This window comes from Chelonoidis abingdonii, chromosome 19, assembly GCF_003597395.2.
Source record: "Chelonoidis abingdonii isolate Lonesome George chromosome 19, CheloAbing_2.0, whole genome shotgun sequence".
In the NCBI taxonomy this organism is placed as follows: domain Eukaryota; kingdom Metazoa; phylum Chordata; order Testudines; family Testudinidae; genus Chelonoidis; species Chelonoidis abingdonii.
In genome coordinates this window covers 23,084,276-23,101,001 of record NC_133787.1, presented here as the reverse complement: position 1 = coordinate 23,101,001, position 16,726 = coordinate 23,084,276, and the positions used below count along the sequence as shown (strand labels likewise).

The 16,726-nt window shown below is 45.5% G+C and overlaps 1 protein-coding gene across 1 annotated transcript in view; it reads left to right on the top strand.

The window, feature by feature from the left end:
* CEP89 (centrosomal protein 89) overlaps positions 1-16,726 on the top strand; it is a 133,081-nt gene that overhangs the window by 13,979 nt on the left and 102,376 nt on the right. The window contains exon 6 of the mRNA XM_075073627.1: positions 2,905-2,933. Coding sequence (XP_074929728.1) covers positions 2,905-2,933 — 29 coding nt within the window. The remainder of the gene's footprint in view (positions 1-2,904; positions 2,934-16,726) is intronic.

The following is a 16,726-nucleotide window of genomic DNA, read 5'->3' as shown; positions in this document are numbered from 1 at the left end:
ATAAACTATGTTAGGTTGACTTACAGCCACCGCAGTAATTGCTGCAGTGGTTCGTGTCCACATTGCCCTTCTTCTGTTGGTGGGGTGTGTCCTCACCAGGAGTGCTTCCGCTGACTTAAGAGGGGGCTGAGAGCCAGGGCTCTCAGCAATGTGTTCAGCCCCCGCAGCCTGGGTCCCCACTCCCTGCTGAAAGCCCAGCCGTCCCCCTGGGCTCTCAACTCCCCACTGGGAGCATGGCAGTTGACTGGACTTTCGGTGCGAAACTCCTCACTAGGTGCAGCCGCGCTCCCAGTGGGGAGCTGAGAAGTCTGGTGCGGCTGCCCTGTTCCTGGCAGGGAGCAGAGAGCCTGGGGGGCAGCCAGGCTCCTGGCGGGGAGATCTGCGCCTAGAGTCCAGTCAGCTGCCGTGCTCCTGTTGGAGAGCTGAGAGTCCAGGTGGCAGCCTGGATTGGAACTGGGAGCCCGGGTGGCAGCCCAGGTTGGAGCTGAGACCAGGCAGCAGTCCTGTTAGAGAGATGAGAGCCAGTGTTCTTGTCAATTTCACAGCTCCAGCCAAGAATGACAGCCAATAGATATAAGTAACACAGTGTCTACAGGGGCACTGCATCACCCTAACTACACCAACTTCAGCCCTGTGCCTCTCGTGGAGGTAGAGTTATTATGGTGGTGTAGTAGGGCACTTACATCAGCGGGAGCAAGCCTGTAGCATGTATACTGACATTAGGTGCCTTATATCCACCTAACACTATAGTGTGGATCAGGCCTTAGCATAGCTTATCTGTCTGAGGTACCTATAGGGACCCATTACTCTTGTATCTACGGCCCTCACAATCTTATTTAGCCTCAGAATCTTAGACTGTCACAGAATTGTTTTGGCCCTGATCAAAGTAGCAGTAAAACCAGTGCCCAGTGAAATCAATAGGAGTGTAATGGGTTAGCGGTGGGCCCTCCCCCTCTGGGTCAGTGGGAGGCCACTCCACCTTACTGCATTAATGGGCGTTGCCTACAGTCAGGGAATTAGAATTTCAGTGTGGAGTGGACTCAGGGCTTGTCTACAGTATCAAGTTTTCTTGACAAAACTTATGTCGACACCCAGAAGTCAACAAAACAAAAATCACCAAAGGGTGTTCACACTTGCTCCCTCTGTCGACAGATCATGTCCACACTGGGGACATCATCATCTACAGGGTGAGCAATGCACTGTGGGTATGTATCCCACCGTGCAGTGTTGTAGGAAGGAAGAGCTGATTGCTGCGCATCTTGGGATTCTCTCCCAGTTCTCCCACAGCCCCCTCAGCTGCCAAGAGCAGCATCATGAGTAGCTCTGTGAGCTCTCCTTGCTGAGGAATGCTAGTGCAGGGCAGAACAGGAGCATTCCAATGATTTGCCCTTTGTTTGTTCCGCAAAAGGAGCAGCACACAGATAATTCTTGAAGCTTTGAAAGGTGAGGGGCGCGTGCCTGCAGGGCAGCAGAGATAAAAACACTGAGCAGAGCAATCAGGGCAGGCATTGTGGGATACTGGCGGGAGCCAGTTCTGTTAACAAAACAATCAGCAGTGTCTACACTGGCTCTTTGCTGACAATAAAGGGAGGGGAAAAGACAAAAGTCTCTCTTAGAGGTGGAAGTTTTGTCACCAAAACTGGGTGTTTTTTGCAACAAAAGTCCCCTTGTAGTGTGTACGCTCTTGCTGTTTTGTCACCAAAATGCAGTTTTGGTGACAAAACTTGCCAGTGTAGACAAGCCCTCAGTCTTAAGGAGATCTGGCTTTCAGGCCAGGCAGACTATAAGCCATCTGTATGCTCTGGCACCAACAAACAGTCTAGAGCTCAGGCCCTTAGGCAGGGCAGAGCAGCAAAGGTTTAGGGCTTGGGCCCTTAAGTAGGGCAGAGCAGCAAACAGTATAGAGACTTCTGGCCCTCAGGCATGGCAGAACAGCAAGAAGAGTCTAAGGGCCCTGGCTTTCAGGCAGGGTGGAGTACCAAACAATTAGGGAGCTCGGAAGGGGAGTTTCTCTGACCCCTGAGGTGGAGCAGAGCATTGGACGGTCTATTGCCTGATGTCTCGGCTCTGGTAGACCGCAGACAATTGGAAGCATGTTGGCCCATGGTGGGGAGACTGCCATCCAAGCCCACCCAACTCCACTGGGTCCCAGACCAGGGCCTTAACAGTGGCAGCGTGCTCCACCACTGGGTCAGCGGGGAATCCAGCCGCAACACACTGACCGCATTTCAGGCAGCAATGCGGCCAGACTGGAGTTGGCTGTCCCTGGGCCACTTCCTCCCCTCAGGGTGTACCTGGATCTGTGGGTGTTCTCCATCTCCTCAGGGCAGGTAGTCTGCAGCAGTCCCAGCAATTCCTTGGTGTTTCAGTCAGCTGGCTTTTCCAGCAGCTCTGCCAGTCCTCAGCGTCGTGGGGCTCCTCTTTGGTCTCCAGGCTCAGAAGGGGCAAAATGCATCTGTCTCCTCCAGAGTCTAAAGCTCAATTAAGCTCCGGGACCTGCCCTTTATACTTCCTGTCCTGCCTTTTGACTTCTGGTGGGAGGGGCAGGCACAGCCTGGCTCTACCCACCCAAGCTCAGAGAGTGGTCCTGCCCGCTCTGGCTTAGTGGGAGGCCACTCCGCCTCACTACAGAGTATTTCATTTGTACTTTGGATGAGGTCCTAAAAGAATAGAAAAATAAGCTAGAGGAAGACAGCAATAAAACTTGATTTCTCCCACATTTCTCTCTCTGCAGTATTAGCTAAAATAAACACACCATATCAATACTATAATAAAATATCTGGATTATAATGGAAGAGGAGTTAAATTATCTAATCTGCACACTCATTTGGGAATATTTATGGATTTGTAAAGATTTTTGTTTTGAATTGGTTCAAAGACCATGTATTTTTTTTTCCTTAACAGAAGATGAACCTCCTATTCTGAATTTAAAGGTAAGAGTATGGTGAAGGTAATGATTACAATGCATTTTGAACAAAAATGTTATCGGGGTTGATGACTAAGAATTGATCTGATGAAAGTTATTTTGTTGTCACCAGGGAGCATTTTACAAGTGATCTACAGGTTAATGAAAATAATCATTTATTTTAAAAGATCCCGAAGCACATTATATGGATGGTCTCTATAACAGGATCATCCTTTAGTGAAATGCAACCACTGTTGAGGTGAAGCATAGCAACAATGCAGGATGCAGAAACACTACATAACAGAAAGATTCACACAAGCACTGAGGAAGAAATAAGTGGAAATGCAAGGGGAATTTAGAGAGATAGCATATAAAAACAAGAGACATATGTAAGTGGTAAAGTTCAGAATCTATTCCAAGCTTCACCAAAGTTAAGGGGATTTGGTGTTCCTGAGCTAGAATTTAGGCAGGACACTGAGTTTAACACTTCCTACTCTTGTGAAAAGTAATATAGGCTCAGTGTCCCATAATTACCTTGCTGGGACATTGGTTTAGTACCAGTGGAGGAAAAGAGTGCCCCATCAAGCCTCCAATTTAATCATTTCTTCTTTAGGTGCTTGTCCATATATATTCCACTGTTGGGTGCACATACACCCAGTGATGGGTGCACATACACCTTGAGATGGAATGACCTGGGAAGTCATTTTCATTTTTGGCCATGCATCCCCGGCCGACCTCAGCGAGGCCAGCCAAGAGCACCCATGACAGCAGCAGACGGTACAATATGACTGGTAACCATCATCGCCAATTTCCAAAGCAGCAGATGATGCAATAAGGCTGGTAACTGTCTCTGCTACCTTGCAAAGGCAAATGAATGCTGCTGTGTAGCACTGCAGTACTGCGTCTGCGGGAACTATGGGATAGCTATGGTAGCTACCCACAATACAACGCTCTGGAAATCGATGCTATCCTTGGTACGTTGGACGCACACCGCCAAATTAATGTGCTTAGTGTGGCCGCGTGCACTCAACTTTATACAATCTGTTTTAAAAAACCGGTTTACGTAAAATTGGAATAATCCCGTAGTGTAAACATAACCCAAGTTTCTTCATTCACTGTGCTGACTATTCTTTTCTATGTAAATATAAATATAGCTGTTTAGCAGTTAATCAGTCATTAGTGCTACAGAGTTTTGATAGTGTTTCCTTTCTTCCTTTTAGAAGGAAATTCATTCCTTTGTTTACTTGAGAGTTAGGTCCTGTTGTGGGGTACATCATTATGACTGAACACAAATCTCCAGGTTTTAAAAATTGTCCTTCATATTAGGCTGTAATGCCTCTCAATGATGAGCACACCATTTGTTGACTGTGTCTGAGTGAGAGGCAATTTACAGAAAGATGTGCTCTCTGTAAATTACTTTCTAAAACAACTCAAAGAGCTAGGAAGTCTTATCTGAAAATGCTCCTGCTGAAAAGGTCAGTGCATCCTGGGGAAGTGTGAGGAGTAAGGCCCTGCAGCTGTGCCTGCTCAGTATTTCGTTAGTCTACCGAGTCAGCCAGGCTGCCTAACGGACAGCCCTGCTTGATTAACTGAGGAACCTAGCAAGCCGGTTCTTAAGCCAGCACCAGTTCGCTATCTGTTCAGCGCACATGTCTGTGGATTCTCTGCAGCTGTGGGGAGCCAGCATGGAGTCATGGACTATCCACCTGCCCTGGACCAGACAGGGAGATTGGGGGTCAGGGACACTGGCTCTCATCCCCCCTGCCACCCAGGCAGATGGAGGGTCTGCCACGGCTCCCACAACTGCTCGGGCTGCCCGGGTGGGCTTCATGCTGGCCTGGTTGGGGAGTGGTGCCTCCGGGTGAAGAGGAGAAGGGGATGGGGTCCATCACAGTTAAAAGTGAGAGGGCCCTGCCTCCCCGCCCCCCGGTTCTGGCACCATTGTTCCAGACCTTCCCACATACACCTTCCCTTTCACATTTCAGGGACTCCTCTTACAGGAGATTGTTGCATCAAGAGCTGCAGTCATTTCTAAATGTCGAAGCTGTGAATAAATACCTCAGGAACTCAATGGGAAGGGATGTTATTCTCATTTCCCTTCTGATTCCCAAAAAGAAAGGTGTCTAGCACTCTGTTCTGGTTCTGAGACAACTGAACACTTGCACTCACAATTTCAAATTAAGGATGGTAACTCTGGCCTCAGTAATTATAACTCTAGTTCCAAATTACTGGTATGCAAATCTTGATCTCTAGGATTCTTATATTCCTATAGCAAATTATCAGTACTGGACAAATTAGTTGAAACAGTAGTAAGGAATAAAATTGTCAGGCACATAGAAGAACATAAATTGTTGGGCAAAAGTCAACATGGTTTCTGTAAAGGGAAATCATGTCTTACTAATCTATTAGAGTTCTTTGAAGGGGTCAACAAATGTGGACAAGGGGGATCCAGTGGACATAGTGTACTTAGATTTCCAGAAAGTCTTTGACAAGGTCACTCACCAAAGGCTCTTACGTAAATTAAGTTGTCATGGGATAAGAGGGAAGATTCTTTCATGGATTGAAAACTGGTCAAAAGACAGGGAACAAAGGGTAAGAATGAATGGTAAATTTTCAGAATGGAGAGGGGTAACTAGTGGTGTTCCCCAAGAGTCAATGCTAGGACCAATCCTATTCAATTTATTCATAAATGATCTGGAGAAAGGGATAAACAGTGAGGTGGCAAAGTATGCAGATGATACTAAACTGCTTAAGATAGTTAAGACCAAAGCAGACAGTGAAGAACTTCAAAAAGATGTCACAAAATGAAGTGATTGGGCAACAAAATGGCAAATGAAATTTAATGTGGATAAATGTAAAGTAATGCACATTGGGAAAAATAACCTCAACTATACATACAATATGATGGGGGCTAATTTAGCTACAACTAATCAGGAAAGAGATCTTGGAGTCATCATGGATTATTCTCTGAAGATGTCCACACAGTGTGCAGTGGCAGTCAAAAAACCAAACAGGATGTTAGGAATCATTCAAAAAGGGATAGAGAATAAGACGAAGAATATCTTATTGCCCTTATGTAAATCCATGGTACGCCCACATTTTGAGATGAGGAGACAGATGGGGTCTCCTCATCTCAAAAAAGATATACTGGCATTAGGAAAGGTTCAGAGAAGGGCAACTAAAATGATTAGAGGTTTGGAACAGGTCCCATATGAGAGAGATTAAAGAGGCTAGGACCTTTCATCTTGGAAAAGAGGAGACTAAGAGGGATATGATAGAATGTATATAAAATCATGAGTGGTGTGGAGAAAGTGAATAAGGAAAAGTTATTTATGTGTTCCCATAAAATAAGAACTAGAATCCACCAAATGAAATTAATGGGCAGCAGGTTTAAAACAAATAAAAGAAGTTCTTCTTTATACAGTGCACAGTCAACCTGTGGAACTCCTTGCCTGATGAGGTTGTGAAGGCTAGGACTATAACAGGGTTTAAAAGAGAACTAGAGAAATTCGTGGAGATTAAGTCCATTAATAGCTATTAGCCAGGATGGGTAAGGAATGGTGTCCCTAGCCTCTGTCTGAGGGTGGAGATGAATGGCAGGAGAGAGATCACTTGATCATTACCTGTTAGGTTCACTTCCTCTGGGACACCTGGCATTGGCCACTATCAGAAGACATGATACTGCGCTGGATGGACGTTTGGTCTGACCCAGTATGGCCATTCTTATATTATTAATTCTGGCCACAGTAGATAACTGACATCTCAGGTGGGCAGTGCCTACTATCAGGATGCTATTATTCAGCCTAGCAACAGCACCTACGACAGTCACGAAATGCTTAGTCCAGAGACAAGGAGTACAGGTGTTTTCACATATGCATGACTGTCTCATTTTCGGAATATTGCATAAAAAGTAACAGATTCCATTCATTCAGTGTACTCTGCATCTTTTTGCCTCTTTAGGCCTAAAATTAAACAGAAAAGTCAATACTGACTCCAACTCAAGACTCTATAAGAGCAATAAGACTCCATGTTGCCACAAGAAAGGTGTAGTATAGGACTTCAAATCTATCTGCCCACCTACACACTCACTCTAGGATATCGTCGAGAAATTATCTCAGTCTGAGAGCTTACATCGCCTCTTGTACCTATGTAACTCAGCATTCCAGACTTCAATCTCATTGCATGAAAGGGTAGTTAAAGTCTGTGTATCGACCAAGCACACATGGATATGTTAGTCTGTGTTCCATCAGAAGGACCATAATCATTAAATTGGTGGAAGGATCCTCTGAAATTCTGAGAGGGAGTTCAAAGATGTTAGTGATAGATGTCTCCACATTAGGATGAGGAACCCATTTGGACAATCTTCAAAACACAGTGTACTTGGACTTCTGGGGAAACATGACTCCACATAAATGTCTTTGAGCTGAAAGCCATTTATCGGGCATGCACAGCTTTCTTCCTGTTTCTGAAAGGACTGATAATTCAAATGATGGACACTACTATAGCCATGTTTTATATAACAAGCAAAGGGGATCAAGATGTACTTCTCTATGTCAGGAGGCTGTATATCTATAGAACTTTTGTATCCACCATGAAATTACTCTGATAGCAGTACATTTATCAGGATTACAGAACATTATGACAGATCACCTCAGCAGACAATTTTCAAGTGCCCACAAGTGGTCAGTAACAGCATAATCCAAGACTTATTTCTGAAGTGGGGTTATTGCACCACATACTTCTTTGCCACCAAAGAAAATGAGAAATATCAAAAACTCTGCTCCAGAGAGGACATAATTAGGGATTCCTATCTGATGCTTTCATGATAACATGGTCCCTGGGCTTTGTCACAGTTTCAGGGCAACTGTACCTGTAATCGTCCTTTTGATCCACCAAGGGCACACGTTTTAGGCTTTTGGCTCTCAGACATTGTCTCTCATGGGCAGAGACTTGTGTCTCACTCCTTTCTGACCAGGAGTTTTAAGGCTGCACAGATCCATGCCTTACACTGTGATAGCCTGAGTAAGCAGACTGCCTAAAAAGTTGGCACTTGTGCTTTGCTCTCTCTCTGAGGAAGCTCTGACCCATGTATTGCCTGTAGTTGTAAGTTACCATAAAGCTCCTTCTAAGCAAGCACATTTATTCTTAACGTAAATGCATTACAGAGAAAATACGTTGAACACAGTAAAACAACCTACATGCATGCTAAAAAGCTTACCTGAGGTCATCCTAACCTCAGGCTCTAGTAGGTGCCAGTTCTTCAAAACCTACAGCTGGGTTTTCCCAACAGGTTCATTTATCTTAGAACCAGAATACCTGGGCTGATCAGCCATTTCTTTATATAGCTTAGGTCTTTGATCTTGGCCTTTTATATTAAATAATCAGCAGACAATGGCACTCTCTTCAGGGCATAGTTACAGAAGGCTGGGTTTTTGCATAACCGTAGTTGGGGAATTTGCTTTAACTGTTCCCTAGGGATTCCTCAGGAAATCCACATAATTGTCCCAAAAGTTCATATCTGTGTGGCACATTTTCAGTATATTCTTTTTGAACTCTCAGGTTCTACATCTGTTCACATCTCCCCCTTCAAGAGGTTACGTACATTCCTGGCCCACAATAATATGTAAACTTAATACAATAAGGTCTTTAAAGAAATTGCCATATCTGTCACAGGTCTGATGTACACTTATCCTCCCGTTCCATTAATCCTGAGTGTTCTCAGAAGGCCTAGGCAGGACTCAGCTACAAGGATCATGGTAGCTCCAGCATGGCTGAGACAGTTCTGGTACTGGGACCTAAACAATCTCTCCATCCAAATTCGGATACAGTTGCCTCTCCAGGCAGACATAATATTGCAGAGATGCAGTCAAATCTTCCATCCCATTCTACTCACTCTGAACCTCACAGTATGGATGCTATCTGGCTGACCTCCGTGGAAAGATACTGTTCATCTGAAGTACAAAGCATCCTAATCAATAACAGAAGACTCAACAAGGTGTGCTTATGCAGCTAAATGGAAGAAATTCACTGCCCAGGTGCAGTAACGGTAGTATCCCTATCCCTGTCACAAATACCAAACATACTGGACTACCTTCTCTCTTTAAAGAACTCTGGATTGTCAGTGAATTTCCTGAGATCATCTAGCAGACAACTCACTAACAGCAGTTTTCCACTCTCCAGTTCAGGGGTATTTCTTATTTTCAGGCCCTATGCTAGCTAGATTTTTGAAAAGCTGTATGTGGGTATGTCCCTATGTCATTGATGCTCACCCTCCTTGGGATCTAAATATTGTACTAATGGGGTTAATAGGCTCACCTGTAGAGCCACTTGCCACATGTTCCCTGTTTTATCTTTCCATTAAAACATCTTTCTAGTAGCAGTAACATTGATCAGAAGGGTAGAGGAGACAGAGGCAGTCATGGCAGGACCCCCATGTGATGGGTTACCCCTTACTCTGGGGTGCCACCTGATGTACTGGAGTCCTAGTGAGTCCACCCATTCCACCAGCCTGGGCTCTCTCACCCTCTACTGCTGTGCCAGGCCCTCAAGCCTCCTCTAGCACACACAAAGGTAGGGACACACGCTTCAAACCCAAAATTGTATTGTCTTGCACTGCACAGAAAGCTGTACAGCATAAGCTCATGAAAGTTGCTCTCTCACTCAATGTGGAAGAAGATATGCACAGCTTCCCCCACCCCCCCAGAATCCCACAAACGGTTTTAGCATAAACAAAACAAGTTTATTAAACTACAAAGGTAGATTTTAAGTGATTATAAGGATTAGCAAATAGATCAAAGCAGATTACTGAGCAAATAAAACAAATATGTAAACTAAGCTCAATACATTTAGTAAACTGGTTACAAGTAGTAATTTCTCACCCTAAGTGTTGTTTTAGGCATTTCTTTCACAGGCCAGACACCTTTTCCAGCCTGGGCTCAACTCTTATCTCCCCCCCCCCCCCCCCCCCGCGCCCTTGTTTTTTGGATGTTCTCAGCAGTCATCCTGGGCGGGGATTCAGTGAAGAATGACTTCTGATTAACTCACTCTCCTGTCTTAAATAGGTTTTATATGTGGTGGGAATCCTTTGTTTCCCAGTTTGGTCCCCATCCCCTATTAATGGAAAAATACTAGTAGGCCAAGATGGGGTACAGTACCAGGTGACATGATCACGTGACCCTGCAGTGCCAAGGCAGCATCCCAGGAAGCTTCTCAGGAAGGTGGGAGATTAGCATCTTCAAAGTTCTATTGTTCTCCCTAATGGCCCTTTGACTGACCAGCCAGACTGATTGCATTTTGGCTGGTGGGCATTCCCCAGGTGTAAAAATTTTTGTAACTGATACATAGTCCATATTCCTAACTTCAGATACAGAAATTATACATGTATAAAGTAGGATAATCATATTCAGTAAATCAAGAACTTTCCAGTGATATCTCACATGACCAATCTTGCATAGAACACATTGTAGTTATGTCATATTCATATCATATCTCTATGAATAATGCGGAGTGTAGGGTCATACCCCATATACAATTTTTCATAAAGAGAAGGTGTCATTGAAACACCAACTGCAGTGATCCCTGACCGTAACTTAAATCTAATCATCCATCTACCTATTCTTCCCCTAAAACTACATTCAAATAAAAGGCAAGGTGTAGCTTTTCACCCTAGGTGGTCTAAGAGCCTTTGCTTTCTATATAGATAGAACTAAGTCACTGAGAATATCCCCCAGATTTTTTCATAGTTTATGGATACAGAGCTAAAAGGTCATTTCAACACAGTTTCTGACTGGATTTCTGCTTGTATCTAGCTGTATTAGCAGGATAGACCCATCTAGGATACTGACAGCTCACCCTACTGGGCACAATAGAGTGAGCACTACTACCAGATCACTGTGTTGTTCCTGTAAGAAAAGTTCCCATATTGGAGATAGGTAGGGCAACTATTTGCGGTGCAGTACATGTAGTCACCCAGCATTATCTTGTAGTGGCGGTGTCAAGATTTGATACTAATTTAGTGGAGCTCTCCTACAACTGCTATTTAGGTAGACTCCTAGGACTCACCTCCAGTGATCTAGGTCACTGCTTCTGAGGCTACGTCTTCATTATCCACCGTATCGGCGGGTAGCAATCGATTGCTCGGGGATCGATATATCGCGTCTCATCTATATCATTATATCGATTCTGGAACTCCACCAGCCAGGGGAGCCGCAGACATCGATCCCGCGCTGTGAGGACGGTGAGTAATTCGATCTTAGATACTTCAACTTCAGCTACGTTATTCACGTAGCTGAAGTTGCATATCTAAGATCGATTTTCCCCCGTAGTGTAGACCAGCCCTGAGTTACCAACTGTGGAATATATATGGACAAACACTGAAAGAAAAGGAAATGTTTACTTACTTGTAGTAGGTGTGGTTCTTTGACATGTATTGTCCATGTATATTCCACAACCCATCTCTCTTCCCCGCTGGTATGAAACCTGATAACACCTTGATTGTGTATTGGCGAAGGAACTGAGGGGCTATTGGGATTGCTGCTCCCTTTATGTCCTTGGTAGGAGGCATGAGGACTCTCAGGTCAGCCCCCAAAAGACACTGCTGGCCAAAATAATCCAAACGTGAATGCATTGGGTGCATGCATACCCACCAGTGAAATATATATGGACAGCAAATTCAGAAGGAACACAGCTACTGTAAGGCCTGGTCTACACTACGCATTTATACTGATTTTAGCAGCGTTAAACCGATTTAACGCTGCACCCATCCACACAACGAGGCCCGTTATATCGATATAAAGGGCTCTTTAAACCGGTTTCTGTACTCCTCCCCGACGAGAGGAATAGTGCTGAAATCGGTATTAGCATATCGGATTAGGGTTAGTGTGGCCGCAAATTGATGGTATTGGCCTCCGGGCGGTATCCCACAGTGCACCACTGTGACCACTCTGGACAGCAGTCTGAACTCGGATGCACTGGCTAGGTAGACAGGAAAAGCCCCACCAGCTTTTGAATTTCATTTCCTCTTTGCCCAGCGTGGAGAGTTCACCAGCGCAGGTGACCACGCAGAGCTCATCAGCACAGGTAACAATGCAGTCTCCTGAGAATCGAAAAGAGACTCCAGCATGGACCGCACAGGGGTACTGGATCTGATCGCTATATGGGGAGAGATTCTGCGCTTCCAAAAGACGAATGAAAAACATTTGAAAAAATTTCCAAGGCCATGATGGAGAAAGGCCATACCAGGGACTCGGTGCAGTGCAGAGTGAAAGTTAAGGAGCTCAGACAGGCTAGCAGAACCAAAGAAGCAACGGAAGGTTCGGAGGGTTGAAAACTGCCGCTTCTGTGCTGAGCTGGATATTCTAGAGGGGTCTCCACCACTACCCTACCCCTGTCCATGGATTCCGAGGTGGTGTAGATCTGAGCCATGCCTGAGGATTCTGGGACGGGAAGATGAGGAGGAGGAAGAGGAGGACGAGGCTTAGAGAGCACACAGCACTCCGTTCTCTCAACAGCAGGAGCTTTTTCTCACCCAGACGATTACCCTCCCAGCCTCCACCACTAGCCCAGACAACGAAGCCATGGAAGTGAACTTGGTGAGTGTACTGTTGTAGTGTTTAAAAGCAAGCTTTTTGATTTGCGTACATTTTTGGAAAAGTTTGTTAACATGTCTTGGGATGGAGCGGAAATCCTCCAGGACATCTCATGAAGCTCTCCTGAGGTACTCCAAAAGCCTTTGCAGAGGTTTTGGCCAGGCAGCCTATTCCGTCACATGGTGGACACTTGACCACGCCATGCATGTAGCAGTAGTGGTTATCATTGCATTGACAAAGCTAGCTGCGGTATGGTCCCGGTGATTGCTGGCATTCAAGCAACATCCTTTCCTTTATCTCACTGTGTTATCCTCAGGGAGTGATTCATTCATGAATACTGGTTGAATTCGGTTTTAAGGGACAGAGATGGCTCCTATGAGTGCCTGCTTGCGTAGAACTCTTGCCTGCAACAGGCTAGCCGGTAGGTGGGAATGGCCATACGCCTTTATTCTGATTTGACATTTTGCAATGTGTCATTACGGTGGTGAGTCATGAAGTGATACAATGAGTTGAATCAGGTTGGTTAGGTGAGCATCCCTGGACTTGACTTGGTAGCGTGTCTGCATGGCCACTTGCTACAGGTGGAATGGCGCTGATGCTTTTTTGCTGCTGTGCAGCAGGGATCTTCCTGCCACCAGCCACGTGGGTGGGGAAAGTGGCATTTACGTGTGATTCACATGATACCTTACGCGTGGGGGGGAGATCGTAAGTGGAGGGTGGTTCTGCTGCTGCACCGTTAACAGGAAAGAAGCAGCACTGAACAGGATTGCTTGGTATTTGGGAACGGAGGCATGTGTGATATGAAGCGTGCAGAAGCGAAAGGCAATGCTTACCATGGCGATGCAGCTAATTCTGCTGCCGGACCTGCGTCTTGTGAGATCTCTAACACCCAGAGCCAGGACTTCAATATTAAGATGCAAAATGCGCTTGTAGTGAAATCACACTTGCCTATGTAGTTGAATAGTGTTGTTCACCGTGAAGAGTGATAAGCTTTCCTGTAAATGTATCTTTTAATACTTTCTCCCTTTTTTCCTCCCTATGCACTGCAATTTTCAAGCCTCCCTCTCATACTGAAGTCTATCTCAGACTAAGGAACGGCAAAAGACACGAGACGAATGTTCTCGGAATCTGAAGTGCCCGCAATGAAGAGCTATCTGAGTGACGTGGTTCTTACGAGACCAGTGACGTGGAGAGGGCTCCATTCGAAAAGCCGCCTCAAATTCCCATCTGCTAGGAACAAGCACCGAACGTCAGAGCATTCAAACACGAACGTGAGCAGGGACGCTCGAGATGAGAGTGCGTTGCAGGAAGATCAGCAGTGGCGGGATGCAACGCGGGCTACTGCGTGTCAACCTGACATCCTCTGCGTTGGTGGGTCGGAACGCAGCAGGGTCCAGAGTTGCCGCTGCAGCCCTGTGTAAACCTTACCCTTCACCATGTTCCATTCTTTCTTCCCAGACGTGAGAATGCTGTGGGGAGCTTCTGCACCGCGGTGACAGCCCCAAACTGTCTTACTTTGCATTTTTTTTAGTGCCTTTTCCTTTCCCTTCTATCCTCCTCCCAAACCACACCGGGCTACCTTGTCAATTTTCTCCCTCTTTTTATAATGATTTTAATAAGAATACATGATTTTTAACGATAGTGACTTATTTCCTTAAGAAACTGTAATCAAAGGGAGGGTGGGTCTTACAGGGAATGAGTCAATCAGGGAACAACAAACAGTCATCACACTGTCCCTGGCCATGATGAAACTTGTTTTCAAGCTTCTCTCTGGCACGCGTCGTGGTGTGCTCTTCTAATCGCCTCCGGTGTCTCTGTGCGTAGTCGCGGCAGCGATTTGCCTCAGCCTCACCCCCATAAAGGTCTCCCCATTCTCTCACAGGATTGTGGAGACACAGCAAGCAGCATAACAATGGGACATTGGTTTGCTAGGCCTGAGCAAGTCAGTAATGGTCGCAGCGCACCTTTAAACGGCCAAATGCACATTCTACCACCATTCTCACTTGCTCGCTGTAGTTGAAACAGTCCTGACTACGTTCAGGTGCCTGTGTATGGCTCTGAGTCATGGCATCAGGGGTGTGGTCCCCCAGGATAACTACAGGCATTTCAACATCCCAACTTGTTATTTTCTGTCTGGGAAGTAATTCCCTTGTGCAGCCGTTTAACAGAGTAGTGTTCCTGAGCAGCGCGCATCATAGACCCCTTTCTGGCCACCCATGTGGATGTTGGTGAATGTCCCTTGTGATCTACCAGTGCTTTCACGCACCATTGAAAAGTATCCCTTGCGGTTTATGTACTGGGTGCCCTGGTGCTCCGGTGCCATTAGATAGGTATGGTTCCATCTATCGCCCCACCACAGTTAGGGAATTCCATTGCAGGAAGCCATCCACTATGACCTGACATTGCGAGTCACACTCCTTTCGTAGCAGAGTATTTGATTGCTTTGGCTACTTGCATACAGCAGCCCCGCAGTAGAGTTTTTCCCACTCCACAATGATTCGCTTGAACTGACCGGTAGCTGTCTGGTGTTTGCAAGCTTCCAGAGGGCTATTGCCACTCACTTCTCAACTGTGAGGGCTGCTCTCATCTTGGTATTATGGCATTTCAGGGCAGGGGAAAGCAAGTCACAAAGTTCCATGAAAGTGCCCTTACGCATGCGAAAGTTTTGCAGCCACTGGGAATCATCCCAAACCCGCAAAACTATGTGGTCCCACCTGTCTGTGCTTGTTTCCCTGTCCCAAAATCGGCGTTCAGTGGCTAGAACCTGCCCCATTACCAGCAGGATCTCCAAAGCTCAGGGGCCCATGGTTTGAGAGAATTCTGTGTCTATGTTCTCATCACTCTCGTCGCCGCTCTGCCGTAGCTGCCTCCTTCTTGCCTGGCTTTGCAGGTCCTGGTTCAGCACAGACTGCACGAGAATGGGTGAGGTGTTTACAACGTCCACGATTGTGGTCTTGATCTGAGCAGGGTCCATGCTTGCTGTGCTATGGCGTTTGCACAGTTCAACCAAGAAAAAAGGCGCAAAACGGTTGTCTGCTGCTTTCACGGAGGGAGAGGGTGAGGCTGTACCCAGAACCACCCACAACAATGTTTTTTGCCCCATCAGGCACTGGAATCTCAACCCAGAATTCCAAGGGGCGAGGGAGACTGCGGGAACAATGGGATAGCTACCCACAGTGCAACACTCCGGAAAAGGATGCTAGCCTCGTTACATCGACGCACACCGCCGAATTAATGTGCTTAGTTTGGCCACGTGCACTTGACTTTATACAATCTGTTTTACAAAACCGGTTTATGTAAAATCGGAATAATCCCGTAGTGTAGACATACCCTAGGGTAAGTAAGTGTTATTCCTGCAGAATCCAAAGGCAGTCTCTCGATCCAGCCGTATTCTGTTTTGCTCGACAGGATCACCGCACGACTTTGTGAGGCTCTTGTACCTTCACCAGCACTGTGTTGATTAAGGGAAACAAATTCAGAGTTTTTAGCTTCCTTCTGTTTCCTGTATAAGAGTTCTCCACTCAGAGTACAGTGAAACCAATTTATAATAGCCACCAGAGGACTCTAGATGTCTGCCATATGACAGAAAAACCCAACTGTATGCCTTGACACTACACTTTCATTTATACACTTTTAAGTATTATACTGATATTTAAATGAGCAAATAAACCATTATTCTCTATCAACAATTAAAAAGTTTAACATATTTAATCTTCCTTCTCTTCTGAAAAATATCCCTAGTTTGGAAGCAGTTTCCATTTCTGATTGCCTTAGCAAATTGACTATAATGCAATTTACACAGATCTGTGGGGGTGGCCAGAAATGAGTGAAACAGCTGGCTACTTACTACTTTGTGAGGTATGAAGGAGGTGGGAACTCTCATAGATTTTGCCAGTAAATAGTATTTTACCAGGTAACTGTGGATAGAAGCTGGCCTTTAGCATTGTTTTCTTTGTAATTTAAGTGCTCAGATACTACAGTGCGGTCGCTGTATAATTATCTAGGTGGACAGGTGGTATATAATGAAATGTTTGTTTATAGCTAGATACAAATTACTTACACTACCACAGATCAATGTAATTTAGGTCCTAATCCTCATAGATGCTGAGTGCTCTCAACTCCTTTGAAGTCAGTGGGCCAACAGACACTGTTGTCTATAAAATTGTTAGTTTTCAGTCCAAGGCATGTGCATCATGCACAGAGTGTATTCATGTAGGCAGTAATCTCAAAGGAC